This window comes from Schistocerca americana, chromosome 7 (genome assembly GCF_021461395.2).
Source record: "Schistocerca americana isolate TAMUIC-IGC-003095 chromosome 7, iqSchAmer2.1, whole genome shotgun sequence".
NCBI lineage: Eukaryota > Metazoa > Arthropoda > Insecta > Orthoptera > Acrididae > Schistocerca > Schistocerca americana.
This window is the reverse complement of record NC_060125.1, coordinates 186,475,728-186,499,899: the sequence shown is the minus strand read 5'-3', so window position 1 is coordinate 186,499,899 and position 24,172 is coordinate 186,475,728. Positions and strand designations below refer to the sequence as shown.

Here is a 24,172-nt window from a genome sequence, read left to right as displayed (position 1 = left end):
AAACGAATACGTATAGTGTAAGTCAAACGTTCAAATTAGAATAGAATTTTTAATCGAGCGAAACCGTGACATCAACTCCAGAGACGATTGTATAAAAATCCAATCCGTCGTCCACCACCAATTGTCTTCTCCGATTTTTGCCGATATTATACGATACGCGTGGTATGCATCAAACCTGACGAACGATAGAACAATTTTTCAGAATGTCAATCAGGTGTGGTTCCCAACAGATAATTTAAAAAACAATTGTTCTTGTATAAACGCATCGTTTATCAGATGTGCTCGATGTCGTACTGTTTTCTGCTTTCCGTGTTTCTATGATAACCATCACTCTGGTTCGTGCGATACTCCAGCTACTTCTGGTCACTAATTGTTAATTATGTGTGAGTGTATACCGAACTTTTCAATAAATTGTATCCACTTGAATATTATTTGTGATATTGTGTTTTATTTCAAGTATTGTTTTTCCACGACAAACGACTTTCAACAACTTATTATATGCCTAATTGTTGCAGCTGATTACTGGGAATTATATATATATATATATATATATATATATATATATATATATATGTGTGTGTGTGTGTGTGTGTGTGTGTGTGTGTGTATACATTTGAATTACAAAAAACAAATAATAAAAAAAAGTTGCATGGCGTGAGATTCGATCCGGCGACCGTCGGATTACGAACCCGCGCGCTTACCGCTGTGCCACGACGCTGTACACAATTACAAATCGTAGAGAGTATTTCACCGGAACGGTTTCTATTAACTGTCGATTTCCTAGACAACGGCTGAGAAGTGCATCTTGGTGCTTTGCCACATTACACTTGTGGCCATGAGTTTTTATTATGCGCAGTATGAATCGAATCTGAATTTCACAATTGGCGGCCACCCCTTGTTAGTCTGATCACGAGGTGTGGCCATTAATTGCACTCGTTTATCACGTAAACTGACGTGAGGATCGGTGAACTATACTTGACGGGATGTATCTGGAACATCTTAGGGGATTAGAAAGTTAGTAGACAGGAATGCAATTAAATACTTAGCTTTAATTCAGCATCAGCGATGAACGTCTATCTTTACTTTGTACAGTAATATTTACAAGTGCAGTTATAGTCTGAACTGCGAATACTTCTTTACGATTCTGATTGCTTCACACACATGTAGATCAATTGCCAATGCATAAACTGTGTGTGTCGCCTGGCTAGGTCGTAGCTACTGACTTAGCTGAAGGCTGTGCTAACTAGCGTCTCTGCGAATGAGATATCTCAAGCTATAACAAGTGAACCATTTCTATTTATGTCGGCTGTGGAACTGGCCAGTGCGCTAGCTTGTCTCGTAAGACCAGCCGAGTGGCAGCGCTCGGTCTGCTAGCGCCGACAGTGGCGACTCGCGGGTCCGATGTGTACTGACGGACCGCGGCCGATTTGAAGCCTACAACCTAGCAAGTGTGGTGCCTTGCGGTGACACCACAGACGGAATGACGGGTGTGCATACTACTTACGCATACCCTTGTCCTCTGTCAACGTCAGCACGTGGATGTGTTCCATTACCCCGAGTTCCTGCACTAGGCGCTGGGAGCGTCAACGTCAATGTTGTGTTATGTAATTAATAACGTTGTGTTTTAGTGAATGGTACATTGTGATACGTTTTTGAATAGATCTTTAGGAGAGGAAATGAATTACCGAGTAAAAAATACTGGGTGCCATTTAAAAAAGTCATGCCGCTATTCACATCTTTGTAAAAAAACAAAGCTACAACGAAGGCAATCATGCTGATCGATGTCCCCCTGACGACTAAAGTACATTTGCTTGAAAATTTTTGTAATTTGCATCCTTACAAAACAGTTATTTAGGGTGGTCAAGATAAATGGGACACCCTGGATATTACTTTTCCCTCTCTTTATCACTGACACTGTTCTCTCTCAGCATGAAAAAGCTCGGATATATTAGTATACCAAAATTTTTGCGAAAATTTTAAAGATGCTGAGAAAGATAGAATGAGGCAGCTGGAACCCCTCTTTTCAGGGAGAGTCACGAACATACTCGCATTTTTTTAAATAATTCAATTCTCTGACCGGATTTTTGCAAGTCCATTAGTACCACAACGTGGGGTTTCCTGATGACAACAGAGACACTTTACACCATAGTTCTCAGTGCTACGTGAATTTATAAACTACGGTTTCGCCTCACACCGCATTTTACGTACGTATTTTATGTGTGCACTTAGAGTATATTTGAACCTCTGTATCTCAGAAACGGATTAAGACACCAAGAATATTTTCAACGTTATTAGAGATCGGGATCTTAGGAATACATCGTAAAAATTACAACCATTTGCTGTGTACAGCTGCCTCAGACTCCGGGGCTGAGATTTGATAAAAAAAAAAAAGTTTTGAGAATGTTTCTCGATAATGGATAAAGGTTTTTTAAACGGTAAGACGAATCTTCTAAATAAATTCTCGCAGATTATACTGTTAATATATGAGCAATTGTTGCGATGTTTTATTATTTCACTTCGTATCGGATTTTACATGTAGAAGTAAGTTAACATTTGAACCTCCTTATTTTGGAAACGGAGAAAGACAGTAAGAAAATTTTCAAGGATGCTCGAGATCGGTATGTTAGGAGGATAACGTAAAAATTTCTGCCATTTGTGTGCATAGTCATCTTGGAATCATCAGCTGGGTTTTGGTCCGATGGTGACGGCGAAAATATAGTAAAAAACCATTTTTGTGGAGTTTTACGAGGAACCGCCCTTGAACTAATAGTGCCTCCACAAGTCCCATCAACCCCACTGTAGAGCCGATTCAATGCAAAAAGAGGCAACCGGTTTCCTCCTCTTGCCAAAGCAGGAGAATGTGCACAATATTCAAATTTGACCCTGTACTGTAGGATAATGATACTAAGATACAAATAGTCCCTAGTTCAAGGGCATTCAAAACACTTGACCCCTGTCTTTTGTCACCAACAGAACCCGAGGTATGAACTCCGGAAACCCCCACTTTCATACGTAGCGTTTTGAAACATAGCAGGTACGCATGCTGTCGCATGCATACCCATAAGTGACTTCAGCACATGGTCTTCCTTACTCTTTACTACTGCGCAGGCGCGGCAGAGTCCCGCATCCTGGGCCCCACGGAGCAGGTGGTACGCGAGGGCAGCACCGTCACCTTCACCTGCGAGGCGGCCGCCCTCTCCACGTCTTCTCCGGGCGCCGCGCCGCTCCACTGGCTGCACGACGGCCGTCTCATCAGTCTCCAGGTGAGGCCTCACTGTACACACCTGCTGTCACCACCACCACCAACACCATCATCAGCCATTTCACTTGAGGAATACGGATCTACACTACTGGCCATTAAAATTGCTACACCACGAAGATGACGTGCTACAGACGCGAAATTTAACCGACAGGAAGAAGATGCTGTAATATGCAAATGATTAGCTCTTCAGAGCATTCACACAAGGTTGGCGCCGGTGACGACACCTACAACGTGCTGACATGAGGAAAGATTCCAACCGATCTCTCATACACAAATAGCAGTTGACCGGCAATGCCTGGTGAAACGTTATTGTAATGCCTCGTGTGAGGAGGAGAAATGCCTACCATCACGTTTCCGACTTTGATAAAGGTCGGATTGTAGCCTATGGCGATTGCGGTTTATCGTATCGCGACATTGCTGCTCGCGCTGGTCGAGATCCAATGACTGTTAGCAGAATATGGAATCGGTGGGTTCAGGAGGGTAATACGGAACACAGTGCTGGATCCCAACGGCCTCGTATCACTAGCAGTCGAGATGACAGGCATCTTATCCGCATGGCTGTAACGGATTGTGCAGCCACGTCTGGATCCATGAGTAAACAGATGGGAACGTTTGCAAGACAACAACCATCTCCACGAACAGTTCGACGACGTTTGCAGCAGCATGGACTATCAGCACGGAGACCATGGCTGGGGTTACCATTGACGCTGCATCACAGACCGGAACGCCTGCGATGGTGCACTCAACGACGAACCTGGGTGCACGAATGGCAAAACGTCATTTTTTCGGATGAATCCATGTTCTGTTTACAGCATCATGATGGTCTCATCCGTGTTTGCCGACATCACGGTGAACGCACATTGGAAGCGTGTATTCATCATCGCCATACTGGCGTATCACCCGGCGTGATGGTGTGGGGTGCCATTGGTTACACGTCTCGGTCACCTCTTGTTCGCATTGACGGCACATTGAACAGTGGACGTCACATTTCAGATATGTTATGACCCGTGGCTCTACCCTTCATTCGATCTCTGCGAAACCCTGCATTTCAGCAGGATAGTGCACGACCGCGTGTTGCAGGTCATGTACTGGCCTTTCTGGATACAGAAAATGTTCGACTGCCGCCCTGGCCAGCACATTCTCCAGGTCTCTCACCAATTGAAAACGTCTAGTCAATGGTGACCGAGCAACTGGCTCGTCACAATACGCCAGTCACTACTCTTGATGAACTGTGGTATTGTTTTGATGCTGTATGGTCAGCTGTACTTGTACACGCCATCCAAGCTAAGCTCTGTTTGACTCAATGCCCAGGCGTATCAAGGCCGTTTTTACGGCCAGAGGTGGTTGTTCGAGGTACTGATTTCTCAGGATCTATGCACCCAAATTGCGTGAAAATGTAATCACATGTCTGTTCTAGTATAATGTACTTGTCCAATGAATACCCGTTAATCATTTCATTTCTTCTTGGTGTAGTAATTTTAATGGCCAGTAGTGTATGTAGCCGCTGTACGTTTTACACCGAAATGACGGAAATCATGGGATAGCGATATGCCCATATACAAATGGTGGTGGTATCGCGTACATGGTGGAGATGTTATTTGTACTATAGTGATTCACGTGAAATGGTTCATTATGGCCGCTCGACGTCAAGTAACAGACTTTGAAAGCGGAATGGCAGTTGGAGCTAAACGCATGAGACATTCCATTCTAGACTTAGTTGGAGAACTCGATAATCCGAGATCCATAGTGTCAAGAGTGTGCCGAGAATACCAAACTTCAGGCATTACCTTTCACGACGGAGAATGCAGTGATCAATAGCTTAACGACCGAGAGCAGTGTCTTTCCGTAGAGTTGTTAATGCTAACGCACAAACAGACTGCATGAAATAACCGCAGGAATCAACATGGGACGTTGGACATTTTGCCTCAATTGTCAATGGCAGTAGACCACCGGCGCGAGTGCCTTTTCTAACAGCATATCATCGTCTGCGGCACCTCTCCTGGGGTCATGACCATATCTGTTGGACCTTAGACGACTGGAAAACCATGGAATGGTCAGGTGAGTTCCGATTTCAGAAGGTAAGACCTGATGATAGGGTTCTAGTGCGGCACAGATTCCCACGAAGCCATGGGCCTATGTTGTCAATAATGCACTGTGCAAGCTGGCGGTGGCTCCATAATAGTCTGGGCTCTTGCCCAGCTGAACCGATCATACTGGAAATGATTACGTTTGGCTAGGCATGGAGACCATATTGAGCCATGCACGGACCTTATCTACCCAAAAGACGATGGAATTTCTATGGATGACAATGCACCACGTCACCGGGCCACAACTGTTCGCCGTTAGTTTGTAGACCATTGTGGACAATTCCGGCAAATAATTTGGCCACTCAGATCGCCCGACGTGAACCCTGTCGAACATTTACGGATATGATCAAGAGGTCACTTCATGCACAACATCCTGCGCCGTCAAGACTTTCGCAAATCCTGACAGTTAAAGAGGCAGCATAGTCAATATTTCTGCATGGGACGTCGACCTGCTGGCCTATACTGGGCAAAACGCAGAACGACATGATGTTAGGAGTTATCATGACTTTTGTCGCTTCAGTCTATAATGTCATCCACCCACCTGGCACTATGTAGTCGCCTTATCTCGAGGTGTCCGGCACAGAAATTCACTGGCTCAACTTCGATTCATTCAGCTGCCTGCATGTCTCACCCACTTCCAGTTTATTTTAGTGGTTGTGACAACCACTAACCCCTCCCATCTTTCCCCTTACCCTTTGCATAATGGTTCTTCCATGTACAAAACAGCCTGAAGCGTCCGGTTACTTCACAAATACATAATTTGTTAAATATTTGATTTTAAGAAAGTGAAACATCATCAATTAAAACTCAAAAGCCTAATTATGTACACTTTATTAGTTTCAGATTATTCATCCTTAAAGTAATGAAAAAAATCATAACCAAAACTGGTAAACCGAAAGGGTGATAGTGACTTTATGAGGTTAACGTAAGACCGTTTTGGCGAATAGTCCACAGCGTTAAACTGTTTATTTTAGGCTTTATCATCGCTAATATAGCTTACGAAAGCAATCTCGTTAATTTCTTAAAAGTCAGTACCGCCATTAGACTGTTGTTTATTTGCAGTGTTACATTTACACTCATACAATCATGATTTCGGCTTCCGAGTGCCATTATCAAGTGTTTTAAGTGTTACACAGTGCCTAAGATGGCATACTCTCGTATTTAAAATACACTATTAGACACATTGTCTAAGGGTCGATATTTCTGGTAAAGGCTACTGCTTTGTTTCACCACTGAGTATACCCAAACTCGTTAAGCTGCAGTTCGACGATACTGTTTCTTACAAATATTACAATGTCAATTTTGTAATTTACATGATGATTATGTTACAAAATACAGATGCTCAGTTACGCTCCACTCATTATTTGGTATGATGCAGGTATTCGAGTTCTTACTTTAGTGCTCGGTTAGGTTGTTTAATAATTTTTCTTTCAGTGATTAGACATTAGTCGATGTTTCAATACTCAGATGTGTGCAGATCAGGCATTTAAGAGAACTTTTAATTTATTTCTGCGATTGCGTTGCGTACTGAACCGTTGGGCATGCTTGGCTAACTGGCAGCGCGGGATTAGCCGAGCAGTCATGGACTGTACGGCTGGTCCCGGCGGAGGTTCGAGTCCTCCCTCGGGCATGGGTGTGTCTGTTTGTCCTTAGGATAATTTAGATTAAGTAGTGTGTAAGCTTAGGGACTGATGACCTTAGCAGTTAAGTCCCATAAGATTTCACACACACGCTTGGCTAACACTTATTGCAATAAACCGTTTCACAATTTATGGGTATAATCAACGCAAACTAACGCGCTTCACATGGGTTTGGAATTTATAGTCTGTTTTTATATTGCCGAATTAGAAAATCAGAGTCTTCCTACCTTTTTACGATCGCTGGGTAAAGTGTACCACAGCATGAATTTTACTGATTGAAGATAATTATGTTAGATGGACTTTCGGTTATTGAAATTATGGGTACAGTACGAACGGTAGGGCGACTTGTAACGGAATTTTAGTTGGTTTGTTTGTGATAGTGCATTAATGAGCGCCACATGTCCTTCAGACAATCCGCCGGCATCCATAATACCAGTGGTGGAATGCGATCCCCTCAAACATTTATTGTCCAGTGGTATGCAATAGCAGGAAATGTTTAAACTCAGGGTTTTCTGAGACATAACAGTTTTCGGGAACTTACAACTTCCCCCTTGCTGGTATCGTTTCAAATCCCTGCATTCCGCAGAACTATAACGGGGTGTTTGTCCTGAGTGATTCACGGAATTTGTACGCGAACGTCCGATTTTTATATGCTCCTAGTCCCAGTACCCGGATAATGCTAGCGGTATTCGCCACGCTCGTGTATAAAAATGATGACATGTACGTTTCGCTAATACATCGTTGTTTTACGGTAAATTATTAGCAGGAACCAGTTTTGCTTTATTTAATATGTGTGTTGATGGTCTGATGTACCGTTTCGAAACACGAATGATAATCACTGAACTCTAATTCACGGTTCCCTAACCCATTTACTACCCCAGTGTAAGAACTTGAATGCTGAATTCCGAATCATTTGAGTATATTTGATTCTGGTACAGGAAAACTGGTATGTGCTTGCCGACGATCATTCAAGCAAACTATTGGAGAGCTATCGTCGGAAACTTGAGGAACTAAAAGCCAAGTCGTTTCCGTTGCAGGCCATAAATCAATTCATTATCTTCTATAGCTTGTGAAGTAGACCTTCTCTCCATATTTAATAGAAAATGATTCAGATAAAATTGAAATGGAAGTACAGCCACAGTGCGTCCTTCTCCTACCTATCTCATGGTCGTGTGTTCTGCCTTGCGAACCTTTCTTTTATATATGGCGACTCAGCTATTTCCCAAGTAAGCTGACAGATTACATTTTATTTGTAAAAAATGGTTCAAATGGCTCTGAGCACTATGGGACTCAACTGCTGATGTCATTAGTCCCCTAGAACTTAGAACTAGTTAAACCTAACTAACCTAAGGACATCACAAACATCCATGCCCGAGGCAGGATTCGAACCTGCGACCGTAGCGGTCTTGCGGTTCCAGACTGCAGCGCCTTTAACCGCACGGCCACTTCGGCCGGCTGATTTTATTTGTACCCCCATGCAGCCAAAGCACATAACATCTAATGTGACAATGCAAGAGATTGAGTGTAAAATAAACGTTTCTTTATTGGGAGTAATTTCAGTAATTTAGAACCTCCTTGTTGGACGCCTCGTGTAACTTTCAGTTCTCATTATTCTGGTGAAGCTAAACACTCCGCTTGTCGCGGTATTCTCAGAGATGTGAACATATTCATTTTGTCGGAAAACTTGGAAGCAGCACGAGTCTCGCAACACCTTCTCGTTTACTTTTCTGTGTCAGGGAGTACGTTACTCAATATTGTCTCTGTTGTGAACAGTTTAATAGTACAGGTATGAGAACCGAATTGCATCAACGAAAAACCGTGTGAGCAGTAGTAGTGAGGTGACAAAAGTCATGGGGTACCTCCTAATACCGTGTCGGACCTGATTTTGCCCAGCGTAGTACAGAAACTCGACAAGGCATGTTCTCAACGAGTCTTTGGATATCCCCTGCAGGAACATTGGCCCATGCTGCCTTTACAGTCGTCCATAATTGAGAAAGTGTTGCCACTGAAGATACTATGCACGAAATACCTCTCGATTATGTCCCATAAATGTTCGACGGGATTCATATCGGGTGATCGGAGTAGGCAAATCATTTGCTCGAGTTATCCAAAATGTTCATCTCAAGCCAATCGCGAACAGTTGTCCCTTGGTGACATGGTGCAGTGTAATCCATATAAACCCTATCGTTGTTTGAAAAGATGAAGTCCATGAACAACTGAAAACGGTCTTCAGGTATCCGTACAGAACCATTTTACAGTCAATGATCGGTTCCGTTGGATCAGAGGACCCACTTCACACCATTATGGAGTGACCACCAGCTTGCACAATTCCTTTTTGACAACTTTGGTCCATGGCATCGAGGGTTCTACGTCACACCTGGACCCTACGATCAGCTGTTACAAACTAAAATGGGTACTCATTTGACCATGTAACGGTTTTCCAGTTGACTGGAGTCCATACTACATGGTCACGAGTCCAGAAGAGGCGCTTCAGGCGATGTCGCGCTGTTAGCAAAGGCCTTAACGTCTGTCATCTGTTGATAGAAAAAGCTTTAGCATCGGCCGTCTGCCACCATAGCCCGTTAACGCCACATTTCGGCGCATTGTCCTAACAGACACGTTCGTCGTACGTCCTACGTTGATTTCTGCTGTTATATCACGCAGTGTTCCTTGTCTGTTAGCACTGACAACTCTACGCAAACGCTGCTTGTCTCAGTGGTTAAGTGAACGCCATCGGCTACTGTGTTGTCCGTGGTGAGAGATAATGCCTACAATTTAGTAATCTCGGCACACTCTTGACACTGTGGATCTCGGAGTAGTGAATTCCGTAACGTGTCATGCCTTGTGTACGTGATTTTGCTATCATCTGTATATGTGCATATCGCTATAACGTGACTTTTCTGACCTCAGTGAATGTCAGTTTTATTACTGATGAGTAAATTGTATTTTGTTGTAAGTGCCAATTAGCATATAATTTCACAACTTACCTGATTGTTTAAAAAATAAATAAATTTTCGCTAAAAACCTCCAGGTATCTGGCAGGTGTTACACGTCTTGTTTAGATTTCCACATACTACTTTTTCATTTACAGCAAATATTCCCTAAAAGAATTATACTGTATGTTATCTTTCAATGACCCTCAAGAGAAATAAGTGCAAATCTCTAACGCATGCCTGAATGTGAATGCAGATGCTAGCGAAGCCTGACCTCCAACGAATGTCTGAATGTGAATGCATATGTTAGATAATCCTGTGGTTTGTGCTTTTGTACCTCACCAGTAACTGCACCTGTGTGATGTCCACAGCACGTTGAAAGTTTCATTTGTCGTCAGAATAGTGTTCTTTGTAACTGAGTATGCATTATGTTGGAGCTAAGCGAATTCAAAGGTTGGCCTATTGTTGGCGCTCGTATGACGGATGTGTACGTAAGCAAGGTACTCGAAGTGTTCGGTGTTTCAGAGGCACCGTGTCGAAACTAGTACTGCATGCAGCGGAAGTGGAAAAACGTCATGAGCTAAATCACAACACAGACGAAAGTATGTTTTGAGTGATCGTGACAGTCATTTAATATGATTGTAACGAAAAATAAGAGGCCGACAGCTGCAAAAGTCACGGAAGATGTGAATGCTGCACTTGCGAAAGTAGCTCCATTACCTGGGAATAGCATGATGAGCAGTAATTTCAAAACCACGTATGAGTCATGCAAATGCCTGTAACAGAAAAACGTAGTGCTGGATCCGCAAAACCTGACCTATGGACCAACGAAAGCATGAAATTTGGTCGAATGAGTCTTTTTTCACAGTGTTTCCAACTTCTGCCCAAGTTTACGCCCCGGGAGTGAAATATGGCAGGGTTTTTGTATTGGCTTGGGCAGCCATATCGTGGTATTCCGTGTGCTAAATGGTTACTCTGCAGGATCACATTACTGTCAAGGATTATGTGACCATTTTGGCTGATAATGTACATCCCATGGTACAAGCTCTGTTTCTCAATGGTGATGTTGTGTTCCTAGACGACATCATCCGGGCTTGGTTTCGTGAGCGCGAGGATAAACTGTCGCAGCTCTCTTGCCCACCGCAGTTACCAGATCTCATAGTTCCTGAGCCACGGTGGTTGACTTCGGAGAGAACGGCGCTTGATCGCGATCCATCTCCATCATCGTTAAATGAACTTACCACTCCACTGCAAGACGTTCGTTGAAAAGCGTGCAGGACGTGTAGGTGACTCTAGGCTGTTTTGAATGCCACTGGTTTCCTCTACCCCATTAGGCATGGTAATGTGTTGTGGTTCTTGGTGATTCCACATTTTTGTCCATTTCTTGCAAGTTCAGTGAAAGCCACATTCAGTGACAGTAGATAGTAGCGAACCAAGCGCAACAGAAAACGGTGTTTGTTTCAGTAGTAACAGCGAGCAAAGAGCTTGCTGAAGAATTTTATAGCGATACACTGTTGCTCGGAGTGCGCTGGATTTTCGCGTTGTTTTTTATCTTTGCTGATATTTCGCTCTGCAGAACTGAGAGGGCAGCCTGGCAACGCTCCAGCTGTTCACTATTCAGCCAGTTTTAAAATATGGAAGATTACCTAAAACGTTAAAAATACTTTTAAAGGTGTTTTAAATTATTAAACTTCTTTATTTTCATGATAGTAAAATTACGTAAAAATTAGTGTTTAACATTAAAATTACCATGAGAGAAACTTCCCGGCAGATTAAAACTGTGTGCCGGACCGAGATTCGAACTCGGGACCTTTGCCTTACGCGGGCAAGTGCTCTACCATTGAGCTACCCAAGCACGACTCACGCCCCGTCCTCACAGCTTTACTTCTGCCAGTAACTCGCCTCCTTCCTTCCAAACTTTACAGAAGCTCTCCTGCGAACTTTGCAGAACTAGCACTCCTAGTAGGGCACTTGCCTGCGAAAGGCAAAAGTCCCGAGTTCGAGTCTCGGTCAGGCACACACTTTTAATCTGCCAGGAAGTTTCATATCAGCGCACACTCCGCTGCAGAGTGAAAATCTCATTCTGGTACCACGAGAGAGTTTAAAAGAAACTCTGCACTGTGCTAGAAAGTCGTGCGAAGTTGAGGGGTGCCACGGAATCAGTAGTATCGGAATGTATGGCTATGAGGAAAGAGTTATGATCTGTGGTAGACCCTCCCCCACACACCGCAAGGCGACATTTATTGATGTATCATGATTTAGTTTTACCTGCGGCAATGATGTAGATGAATACGCTATTTAGCATAAAGTTGCTCTCTTTGTTGTTCTCACTATATCGTTCTAAGTTTAACATAAACTTCATTCATCTCTACATTGACTACCACCACGAAGCTTTTGGACAGGAATACACAGCTTAAATAATTAAGTGGGCGATGATAATTAATTCTTATGAGAAATTGAGTTACAGCTACCTAGGAGGTACATGCGACCCTTTCGAGCTGATAACAACAGCGACGTGTCGTGGCATATTCGTGCACGAAAAACCAAAAAGCGTCTGGGTAGCCATCATGAACCCTGACTGTCTATTTGCCAATCACAGCTCATGAAGGGCAGGGCGGAAGTTGCTTACGTACCGCTCGGTGGCGTCTCAGCAGTGCTAAGCGGTATCGAGGTCAGGTTATCGAAGAAGGAGGAGCAAGAGGGGAGGGGGAGCGCGGGCAGTGGGACTCTCATGTTTATGGAGTGTTGCTCAAACAGTTCAGCAGCTACGGGCTGATGCATTATCTTGCCGGAGAGAGGCGCCACCTGAAATATGACTATAGATATTGTTCACCTAATTAATCTCTGTAGCTCCACCACCTGCCTGTATGATGACCCGCTGAAACGTGGGCTGCATCACCTCAGATGTTTGCGACGTCGTCGTACTATGGAGTCGGTGCGCACCAGTGTTCAGCCACTGTGAGAAGGAAACAAAAAAACGTAAAATGTACTAGTGTAGTTTTCATTTTTTGAATGCTTTGTGGGAGTTTCTTACGTTTTTACTATTACATGTATAATAAACAATAAAAATGTAGCAAAAGCAAAATTCAGAGTGCAGGGTATTTGAGCTTTCATAGCATTAACATTATCACATAATATTATGTTCATTTGTGCATTTTCTATTTAAATGTGTCTTTTCGTAAAAATAAAGTTTAAAGTATGTTTGTATATATTTTTTGGCTCTGAGCACTGTGGGACTTAACATCTGAGGTCATCAGTCCCCTAGAACTTAGAACTACTTAAACATAACCAACCTAAGGACATCACACACATCCATTTCCGAGGCAGGATTCGAACCTGCGACCGTAGCAGTCACGCGGTTCCAGACTGAAGCGCCTAGAGCCGCTTGGTCACACCGGCCGGCATCTCTCTCTCTCTCTCTCTCTCTCTCTCTCTCACTCTCTCTCTCTCTCTATGTATATATATATATACATACTACGTGACATGAATGTAACCCTTTACATGGAAAACTGAACAGTTCCACTGAAATTACTGAATGCAGTTTCTATGGTTATTTAAAGATAGCGCTCTGTTATATCACACCTGGGACAATGTGTGACAAAAAATTTTTAGGAACCTAAGGGCTAGATTACTAAACCATCGTAAAATTTGCAGATGCAGTGTTACTAATTCGCGGTTCCTGCCAATGTGGTATTATCAGTATAGGGTGCAAAAGAGGACAGTTTGTACTTATTTTGTATGTGCTATGCCGTTGGAGACCCTATAATTGGAGCTAAGTAGTACATAAACTATAAATTATGACTTCCTTTGGATGAAATATTGAGTCGTACGATTTACGATGGCTTAGTAGCAATGTAACACTTCCACTCTGCCCCCTCCCCCCCCCCCCCTCCCTCCTCTTCAGTGTCTTAGGCTTTAGCAACGTGACTGAGTACTCGAAAAATACGGGTTTATATCTCCTACTTATCTGGATCAACTTAAATTTTTCTATATTTAGAACTGGCTGCCATTCATCACACAAAGTACAAAATATGTCGAAGTCATCCTGTACGCTCTTACAGTCAGTCAAAGACGAATCTTCCCGAATACCACAATATCATCAGGAAGCAACCGTAAATCACTCCTCACCGTGGCAGATTATTTATGTATATATAAAATAATAGCGGACCTATCACTTAGGAGAATAAACAATTCTACTAAAGCTATCCTGTTTTGGGGTGAAAACAAATATCATGTGACTAGGGCCTCACGTCGGGTATACCGTACGCCGGGTGCAAGTCTTTCGATTTGACGTCACTTCGGCAACTTGGGCTTCGATGGGGATGAAATTATGATGATTAGGACAGCACAACACTCAGTCCTTGAGCGGAGGAAATCTCCGACCCAGTAGGGAATCGAACCCGGGCGCTTAGGATTGACATTCTGTCGATATGACCACTTTTTTCTTTTTAATCTTATTTTGTTCGTTTTTTAGTTCGTTGTATATGCTCGGGGCGGACGTCGCGAGACACCCGTTTCAGTTCGTCGTTGATTCATTAACCCAGTTTTTTTTTTTTTTATTACAGAGGGCAGCTAACCCTCTGACTGAACACGCTGAGTTGCCGTGCCGCCAAATTCCACTCTGCTACCGGGGGCGGACTGTTCTGGGGTACTGTTGTGCAGTATGGGCCCTTTCAGATGGGATTGACGGAGGACACCTCAGTATTTCAGAGAATCACAGCCCGTTGCATATTATCGCGAAACAGAGTGTAATAATACGCGATTTAGGGTTAGAATCATTGGGGCAAATGCGTTCACAGAATTTCAGTCGCCAGCTATCTCCTCCGAATGGGAACATATTTTGCAGTCCCCCACCTACACAGGGAGAAATGACCATCCAAAATAAATAATTCAGAGCTCGCACGGAAGTATTCTCGTGCTCATTTTCCCTAAGTGCTATTCGAGAATTGAATGGTCGAACAGTTTGAAAGTAGTTCTGTGAGTGCACTGTCAAACACGTAAATTTGATTTCCATAGTAGTCGTGTAGATGAAGATGACGACATGTCCACCTTTCTGTCGTAGCTCGAGCTAGTGCTCCGCCTCTAATGACCCTACCGGCGACGGGATGTCAGACCCCAGTCTTTCCTCCCTTCGACTGCCAGCCACAGGCACTGTTATATGAGCTTTCAGATACAGACGGCTTAAATATCCATTGCTGAGTGGGCTCATTCTCAGTTAATCAGGACCTGTAAATGAAAGTGCAGCGACTGGCTGGAAATTCCACACGAACACCGTGCCTTAATTCACTTCTCCAGGACCTCGCACTTCTCCAGGTCACACAATCAATGATCATTTTATCTCGCCGGAATAAAAAAAAAAACATGGTGGGATCACGTACACGAAATGCGATTTACTTAATTTACCTAGCGCTAGTTTATCGGATCACGTAATTTAATTTCCCGCAATAAGTGTTCCTCGGCCCGCGGTGCGAGAGTGGAGGGCCACGGATGAAAAATAATGCGCACTCCCCCATTATCGAATGTTATCGGCCGGCGCCCGGGGCTGTGGCCCGGCGAGAGTGAGTTCGCGAGACACTGGCCGTGGCCGGGTCGTTAATGGCGGCGCGGCCCGATAACGCAATAAATAGGCTAGGACCGCCTTCGTCACGGCGGGGCTGTAAAACTTTTTATCACGCCCGTAGATTGCGTTATTTGTCGCTCCGGGCTCTGGAAATTTATACGGCAATTAGATTGTAAACCGGTGGAGTTGGAAGCTCGGTGGCAACTGTCTCTGGCAACTTGAGGGACTGTTATGGTGGGTCACGGGAGTAGCAGGGGGAAGAGTGAGGGAGGCGGGGGATCGAGGGCGGGCTGAATGGTGTTACACGGCAATCGGTGAGTGGTAGCGCGTTTCGTATGTTTCTCCTGAGCTGTGCCACGTACAACCTGCAGTGACGTGTTGGTACCCCGCTTAATTAGTGAAAGGCCGGTCGGAAGTGTACCGGTATATTACAGGGCGCATGAATGAACTGTACAATGTTGCGAAGTTTTCCTAAGAGTTTTAAAAGACAAAAAAACTGGTATTTACTATTAAAAACAGTCTTAATCACGATTTATTTATCAAGGTGACCGGTTTCGACCACTACTGTTGGTCATCTTCAGATTATTGAGCAGGGAGCCCTTGCTTTTGGAGAATTCTCTTACAGAAAGAGGTTCCTACTCAATGGTCTGAAGATGACCATAGTAGTGGTCGAAACCAGTCACCTTGATAAATAAATCGTGATCAAGACTGTTTTTAATAGTAATGATTTGTAAGACATTGATCACTGCCTCTCCCATAATGCGTATGAGGCAGAACGATAACGTGCTATATGATTTGAGTCTATAGACATACATTTATTTGTCTACAAACAGCGTTATTATTATTTATTTACCATTAATTAATTATTGTTGTTATGAATGTTATTGATATTGTTGGTCTGATGTGGTATCTACGTAATCAATTACAACCTGTTACGACTTCAAAATATGTCAAAAACACGACGTATTCTATGAAAGACGGAATCGATCTAAAAGAATCAGATAAATAGGTAGATAATAAATAAATATACGTATGTATTTTCCTGTGCTATGCAGCAAACAAACGGTTCAGTGTTCTGATTGCTGACAGCCTAGTTAGCAATAAATTTCTGTTCTTTGCATATTTCTGCTGTGTTGCTCTTACAGCAGATATCAATTACAATTTTATTTCGGTACGTAAATTATCATATACTATAGGTTTTATCGATTGACAAACCCTACACAGAAATCCTTAATGTCTCGATAGATGGTCAAGAATCTGTACTCCTTCCTGTAGCTTTCCACAAACTATTCTCAGCGCTCATTCTTACAAGGACATATTCGGTTATGATCTTGATGAAGTGTAGCACAATTACACTGAAATATAAAGCGATCATGGGGTGAAAATGTTTATTTACGCAAAAGATGGGTTTGAGAGGCCCCATGTATACTGCAATATACTTTCATTTGGGACACTTCCACTCTTTGTCTTTTGGTATACTATAGTAAGCTGATATTAAGCTCCATCCTTACATTACCATTAACATCAGCATTACTTGTTTCATGCTACTTAGCACTACAATAGTTCTATTTTATCAAGAAAAGGATCATTCTTGTCGCATCTGCTTTATGGCCTACAAACTTTATCGCTGTAGATTAATGGTGGCAGTAACTCATTTAGTCAAGGTATGGAACAGGATCTACAATACAAGTATCTGAATATTTAAACACATGCTTTAAAAATCATTCATGTGATTCGTGGCATATTAATTCCCTTAATATATGAAATTGCACTAGTCAAGACCATTATATAATACGAAAATCCAAAAAATTGAAATGTTCATGAAATAACTGTATTGGATTTCTGTGTAAAGTATATCTCTATAAACGCCTAATTAAGATGAAGCCACATTGAACATTGCGGCACCTACATATTCTAAAGATTTAATTTCGGATTGAAAATTAAAAACGGTTTGATTCCCGAACTCTAATGGGTGAGCTGCTGCTCGGGGGGGGGGGGGGGGGGGGGGGGCTAAAATAAAAATCCTCTGGAAATTCTGAGTTGGCAGTATAAACGTCATAGCTGGAGCCCTAGAATTCGCTTTTACACACTTCCAATAACGTTCCACTGTTCCATGTGCTGCTAAGCCCCAAGGAATACTAAATAGAAGAGCTAACAGTAAATGAATGTCACTTGCTGCACACAGCAATTAATAACAGAAAATTGCACACACTCAACATAACCTAAAGAGAAAGCCGTAGTGTGGTCGTTTGATGTCATGCAGAGAGGGCCACACTTGCTGACAAAGATGCACGCTCTGCGATCTTTCTCAAACTATTTTACACACTCTGTTCGGTAAAAAATACATTTCTGTGTCACTTGTATCTTTATATATCGACTGGGTGGTGAAGTGCCCATCAGGTCTCTAATTGTCACACTCATTATGACATTCACATTTAAACAACACGCTGTGTGAAATTCTGAAAGTTTGAATTGGTAAATAGCAGTTCCTATGATTCTTTATTTCGTGTATATTACACGATATGTTAATTCTTCTTTACACTTGAGAGGAGATCTATCTGCTTGCAATCTTTAGAAAATTGATTTTATGTAGCGCATTCATTTCCGATCGCACTTGTGTTAGAGTGAAATATTCATAATATCTTGTAAAGCATTCGAGATATAGAAACGACATTTGGTATGAATGGTAACATTCAAAGAGGAGAGTATTTTGTCTATGATTAACATGTAGCAGAAGCTACAGTCTTTATTTTATTTCATTTTTTCAAATCAGTAGCGTAAAGTGTTTGACAACTAACGAATCGAGAATTGCCAGGATTAAAAACAGAAACCTCATCGTTAGTGTTACTGTAAACAGCCACAATGAGATTTGTTGTAAGTTATTAACCTCTCTGAACGCCATTTACCATTTTAATAAGACTTTCTGTTTCAGACCTCCGTCGCAATAGCTACCGTAAGATGCGTTTGTGCAAATTATACGATTACTGTGTTTTGGCAAAAGAAGTAAAATTGAGCCTGTCAACGAGAGAAATGTAGCCATGATTCATAAATAATGCTTCTTCAAATAAGAAAAGGCTAAAATTCTAGACAAGAATAAATCGCCAATTCTGTTGCAGTTTTGGCAGAATCCTATAACTCATCATATTTTAAATAGTGAACATCTGAGACTGAAAGTTACCAAAGAATTTTCTATCTGCACTTCAGTTATTTTTGGCATATGAAAAACTGCAGCAGACAGAGTACAATCTTTCCTTGCTTAATCCTTGTATAGTGAAGGAGTGGATCTACTACAAATATCTGTTAATTAATTAGTGATACTGGGTCTGACTAATTGCTGGCAAGGTTCTGAAAGTCACAAGCGTTTTCTAGTCCCAGCTGTTCACTAATAAAAATATGATGGGTTACAAGATTCCGCTAAAACTACCAGAGAATTGGCCATTTACTTCTGTTTGAAATGTTAGTCTTTTCCCATTTGCAGAAGCATTATCAGTTATCAGTAACGGCTACATTTCTCTTGTTGACAGGATTAATTTTGCTACTTTTGCCAAAACACACTACAGTTTGCACAAACTCCGCTTGCAGTAACAATTGCGAAAGACTCCTGAAACAACATGTCTTATTAACCAAGCAGTTTGTGACCAGAGAGGTCAATAACTTATATAGAACCTCACTGTGTTAATTTAAAGTAACATAAGACGAGGAATTTCATGTTTCTCACTTTTGCGAATTCTCTTTTCATTAGCTGTTGATGACCTTAAAGAAATTACGGTACTGGTTTAAAAACAATAAAATAAAAACTGTAGCTTCTGCTATATCTCTATAGATAAGAAACTTCTGTATGTTAACCATACAGTAACATACTATCCTTTTTGTGTGCTATCATTTGCCAAAATCTCTGTTCAGTATCTCTAATGGTTATAAATAATTCATTCTCGCACTGCGCGACTGGAAGAACACACTACATGCAATTCATTTTCTCGAGATTGGAGAGAGACAGAGACCTCTCTTAAGACTAAAGAAAAATTCAAATTTTTAGCTTAATTTTGTACAAAGTAACATATGGTGTAATGTGAACCAAATGGAAAATCTTAGAGACCACTATTTTTCATTGGTAAGTTGTAGAATTTCATGCTTTGTCTTACTTAAATGTGAATATCACAATTAGTCATTTAAAAGTCACAGTTATTGTAGAAATTATTTTTTTTACTGAACAAAATATTCTGCAAATTGTTTGAGAAAAACTGCTAGTCATGCACTTCGATTCTGTCAGTGCAGTGCTTCGTCAACTCTCCCCTGCTCTGCTTGATATTGCATGACTCTTCCATGACCTCCTCAGTTAGAGGTGACTCATTGCAATTTACTGAAAATAAATTTATGCACTATCATATATATACACAATATCCATTAATCTTGGTCACTGAACTAAAAATCTGATTATATTATGAATGTAATGATATATTATCTGTGGCTTGTGATATTTACTCCCCAATAGTCCTTTAAAATATGTCAGCTGCAATGTCCTAGCTTGTTCAACATATAAAATCATCAGTTTGGAGTGGATTCACAGCAGACTGAATATAAGTGATTCAGTTTCATGTTGCTCGTCACAGTTTCCCTCCCTCTTAGGGGACTGTTCTGCACATAAACCACAACAGTCATATGTGTACTACATTCCCCTAACTCGAAGCTGGGTGGCAGTTCAGAAGTTCTTAGCATGAAATATTTTGTTTTTAAAAAATGTTAATAATTTAACTTTTCCCTATGTGTCGTAATTCTCCCATCACTTAGTAAAAATTTGAAATTAATATTCTCCTCACTCATATCCGAAATTAGTGTCTTTGCAGTGAATACAAAAACAATTTGTACTAGATCGTTAGAACATTTAGCTAGTCTTACAGACAGCAGGTGAACGAGACATGCGATTAATACTTCCTGAACGTTCACTCCGCATGCCCTGCTTGTCTCTTCTTCTTTTATTTGTTCTGCTTTTGAGAATCTAGTGCCTTCTACAACGTTAATTTCAACTGTGAACATCCGTCTCAGTTGCCCTCTCTCTCTCTCCTTCTCTCATCTTTCCCTCAACCCGAGTGGTGAACTGGGATGAATAACAGAATGATTGGATTACTGTTTCCAGTGGTCAGCTGTGTCTCCTGGTGTAACCACTTATTCGGTTTAAACCTGGTCAGTCAATAATATCTTCAATATTCTCTTCCTGTACTGAACTGATATAAATAAAAGGTTCGCTTTTATTTCAGACAAAAGTTGTTAGGGATTCAATCAAGTGAACTTTCGACAGTGGTAAAAAAATTAATTAAACCTTAATTCTTCTATATTAAATCATATCTCACAACAACAACAACGACAAATCATTTAAGACTGTTTACATGGTTTCTTTGATGCTTTTCCGTGCTGGTGATTTCAGGTTCTTGCTTCTGTATGGGACAAACAGGCAGAAATGTTTTAATCCACTCCAAAAAAATATGGATTCTCTTCGACTCGAAAACTTAAATAAGTCCAGCTTTGCATCACATGTTGCTCGTCACAAATTCTCTGTTTGTGATATCAGTGACAAGTTTTCTGTTCTACACTATGCTGGATAAGGAATACAGATGGGTTAGAGATTTCCATTTGAAATCCACAATGACCTCAAGAAGTCCTTAACAATCAAACAGAATCAATAACAGAACTCTTTCTTCTAGCATTTCCAACACATTCTGGAACCAAAAGACTAAAAAAGACAATAACAAGACATACTGATCCTCCCACATAATCATGTTGTCTTGTAACAACTATTATATTCTATATCTCATTCATTGTGTAAACCATTCACTCCTTAATTATATAGTAAATATTTCACTCTCTTTGTATGGTAAGAACTACAACATTCTGTAAGTGATTCACTCTTTAATTACATAGCAAAAAGTTCACTCTATTTGTTTATCTTTGCAACTCATATTCCTTGTATATTATCAGTGTAGAAACACAACTGCAGTTAGCAAGATGCGGTTAAATATATTATCTGTATTAGTAAATATTTGTTTATAATGTAATGCATCTTAGGCCAAGGCCAAAGATTGCGATGTTGCAGCATTATATCTATTGTATACATTTTCTTTGTATTTACTTCCAGTACAACCCTTTACAGCAGTCGAACGCAATGTAAAAAAATATTAAAGACTGAATAATAGTAATAGTAATATTTACGTAAAAATTACTTGACATTTTGTTGGAATGTTGCTGGCCTATGTTCACGAAATGGTGTAGAGTGTATGCAGCACTTACCTGTATATGACTTGCATATATTCACATTGCAGAAAGCACCACACACACTAAAAAGTTTTTGCCACATGAGAAACATATACAAACATCTATCACAAATAGACAATGGCGAAGAAATGAACTTTGAGAGATATTACAATATACACATTGATTTGCAGTAGAAAATTTAAAAAGAATAAACTTTACATTAAGTGCATTGAATATTCAGATAGCATTAATTACAAAAAAATCTGTAAATTTCAGAACTATGTTTCTTGCTTTTGCTGGTGGTTTTTGATTATAAGAAATTGATGCTGTTATTGGATTCATGCTCAACACTGAATTTAAAGTTGGCATGCATGCCGCTCAGCCTTGTTGCTAATGTCTCAATTTCTTCATTGGTACCAAAGAAAAGAATAATGGTATTATCCACATACCGTTTTAGTAGATGATTTTGTTATTGATGTGACTGTTATCGTTGAAAAAGTTTGCTCTGAGTGGTTTACGTAAATCTCTGCTAACTTCCCAGCTACAATGCTGCACACTCCCAACCAGTCATTCTTTTCGTATATTTTGCTACTAAAACTGAAATTATTGTCTGACAGCACCAATGTAAGTAACTCAATGAGCTTATAGATCTCTGCCATGATCAGTTTCTTACGTTCAAGCAAATTGTTCCTGATCATATATATGGTTTCCTTAATAATGATGTTTGTATGAAGGTTTACAAAGTAGCAGTTCAAATCCGGCTCTCAATGGAATGTGCACGTCTTGAACTTTGTCACTAAGTTCATACATGCTCCTAATGGCGTATTTGTCTTCAGAGGTTTGATAGGTGTTCAGAAGAGCTGGAAATTTGTTATTTAATCATCTCTTCCTTGAGCTAACAAGCGGTCTGATTGGACAATGTTGTTTATGGATCTGAGGCTGTGACCAATGGCGAGGTCAAGTAGGGTTCATAGCTATGCATTTACACATTCCTACTTATTTGGAAAGAAATTTAACTTCTTAAATTTTTTTTAAATTGTTGCCTCAAACTTGTATGATGAAAGTCTATTTAAGTTACGTTATTACTATTGAAAACTTCCTTGTTTTTGTCAACATCTTTATTTTCATACATTGCAGCTGCACATTTACCTTTGTTTCCTTTGACTACTACAGCGTTACTGTTAAAAATTTTAGAGTTCATGCAACTCACTTTCTCTTGGTCGCTGTTTTACGTGAATTTTTGTTTTCATGTGTCTTGTGATTGTTTTATTGGTTTTGAAAGCTATTATATTGGCTTCCCCTAGAGATTAATTTTGCAGCATCACATGCAATACGGCCTTGAAGTTAATTTACAACATTGATGGAAGCTGAGGAAATGAATTAAACTTTTTGCCATGGCTGGGACGTGAACCAGGTCTCCTTACCACTAAGCAGAAATGCTAGCCATACACCACCGCAGCACTATGGTAACAACGCTGTATCGACTGTCCAAGTCCAGTGCTCTCCTCAAAAAAAGCTTCAGTTCTTATCTTCAGCTTATTTTCCCCTTCTCTGTAAGGGATAAGAAAGGAAAGATTGTACGCTATTTGCTGCAGTTTTACATATGTCAAAGGTAAGACAAGTGTAGAAAGAAAATCCTTTGGTAAGTCTCAGTCCCAGCTGTTCACTATTAAAAATATGTTGAGTTATGGTATTCTGCCTATTATTTTAAGTTATTGCCATTAAGATTTGACTCTTCGTTGTGCTTTAGGCCTTTGCTTTTGAGGGCATGTTCACAATGTGTAAAACTGATGTTGGCTGAATTAGTACCAGTTTCACGGAACTGTTGTGGGCTTGCATGGTAATATTTGGCACAGCTTATTTTAATATGTAGGAGAACTGCAGTCTGGAAAGGCAATCACTTAGTTGCAAGAATTCGCTGTATAACTGTTTGTTGAGGATCTCTCTCTTTTTGTACTGTATTTTTATGTCTGCCTTGACCCAGATGATTTAACATTTTGTAGTAATAGTTATTTGTTTCTCACCACTTACATGTTCTTTGTGTGCCAAATATTTATACAATATCATTTAAGTAACATTTCCTATCAAACTAGTTGCTACATCTGTTCACTTCATTGGTTATTAATGCTCACTGAATGTTAAATACGCATAATATGTTGTTTATTCTTTTAAATTTACTGTTATCAATGTGTTTATTATAAAACCTCCGAAAGAGAATTTCTTTGGTACTATTGCGTTTGTGATATCACCATCTTTGTGTACATTTGCAATATAGCAAAAACTGATTGCTGGGTGTGTGATGCTTTGCCAGTGCGGATATACACAAATCATACAACTGCTGCGTATAGTTTACAGTATTTCTTGAATACAAGGCATTAACATTCCAACAAGTAACTGGGGTTTTTCGACGTAAGTACTAGGTCTACTAATACTTGGTTTAAAAT

At 40.8% G+C, this 24,172-nt stretch overlaps 1 protein-coding gene across 1 annotated transcript in view; it reads left to right on the top strand.

The window, feature by feature from the left end:
- LOC124622836 (lachesin-like) overlaps window positions 1-24,172 on the top strand; it is a 689,013-nt gene that overhangs the window by 544,892 nt on the left and 119,949 nt on the right. Inside the window, exon 4 of the mRNA XM_047148627.1 lies at window positions 3,109-3,263. Within this exon, the coding sequence (XP_047004583.1) occupies window positions 3,109-3,263 (155 nt within the window). The remainder of the gene's footprint in view (window positions 1-3,108; window positions 3,264-24,172) is intronic.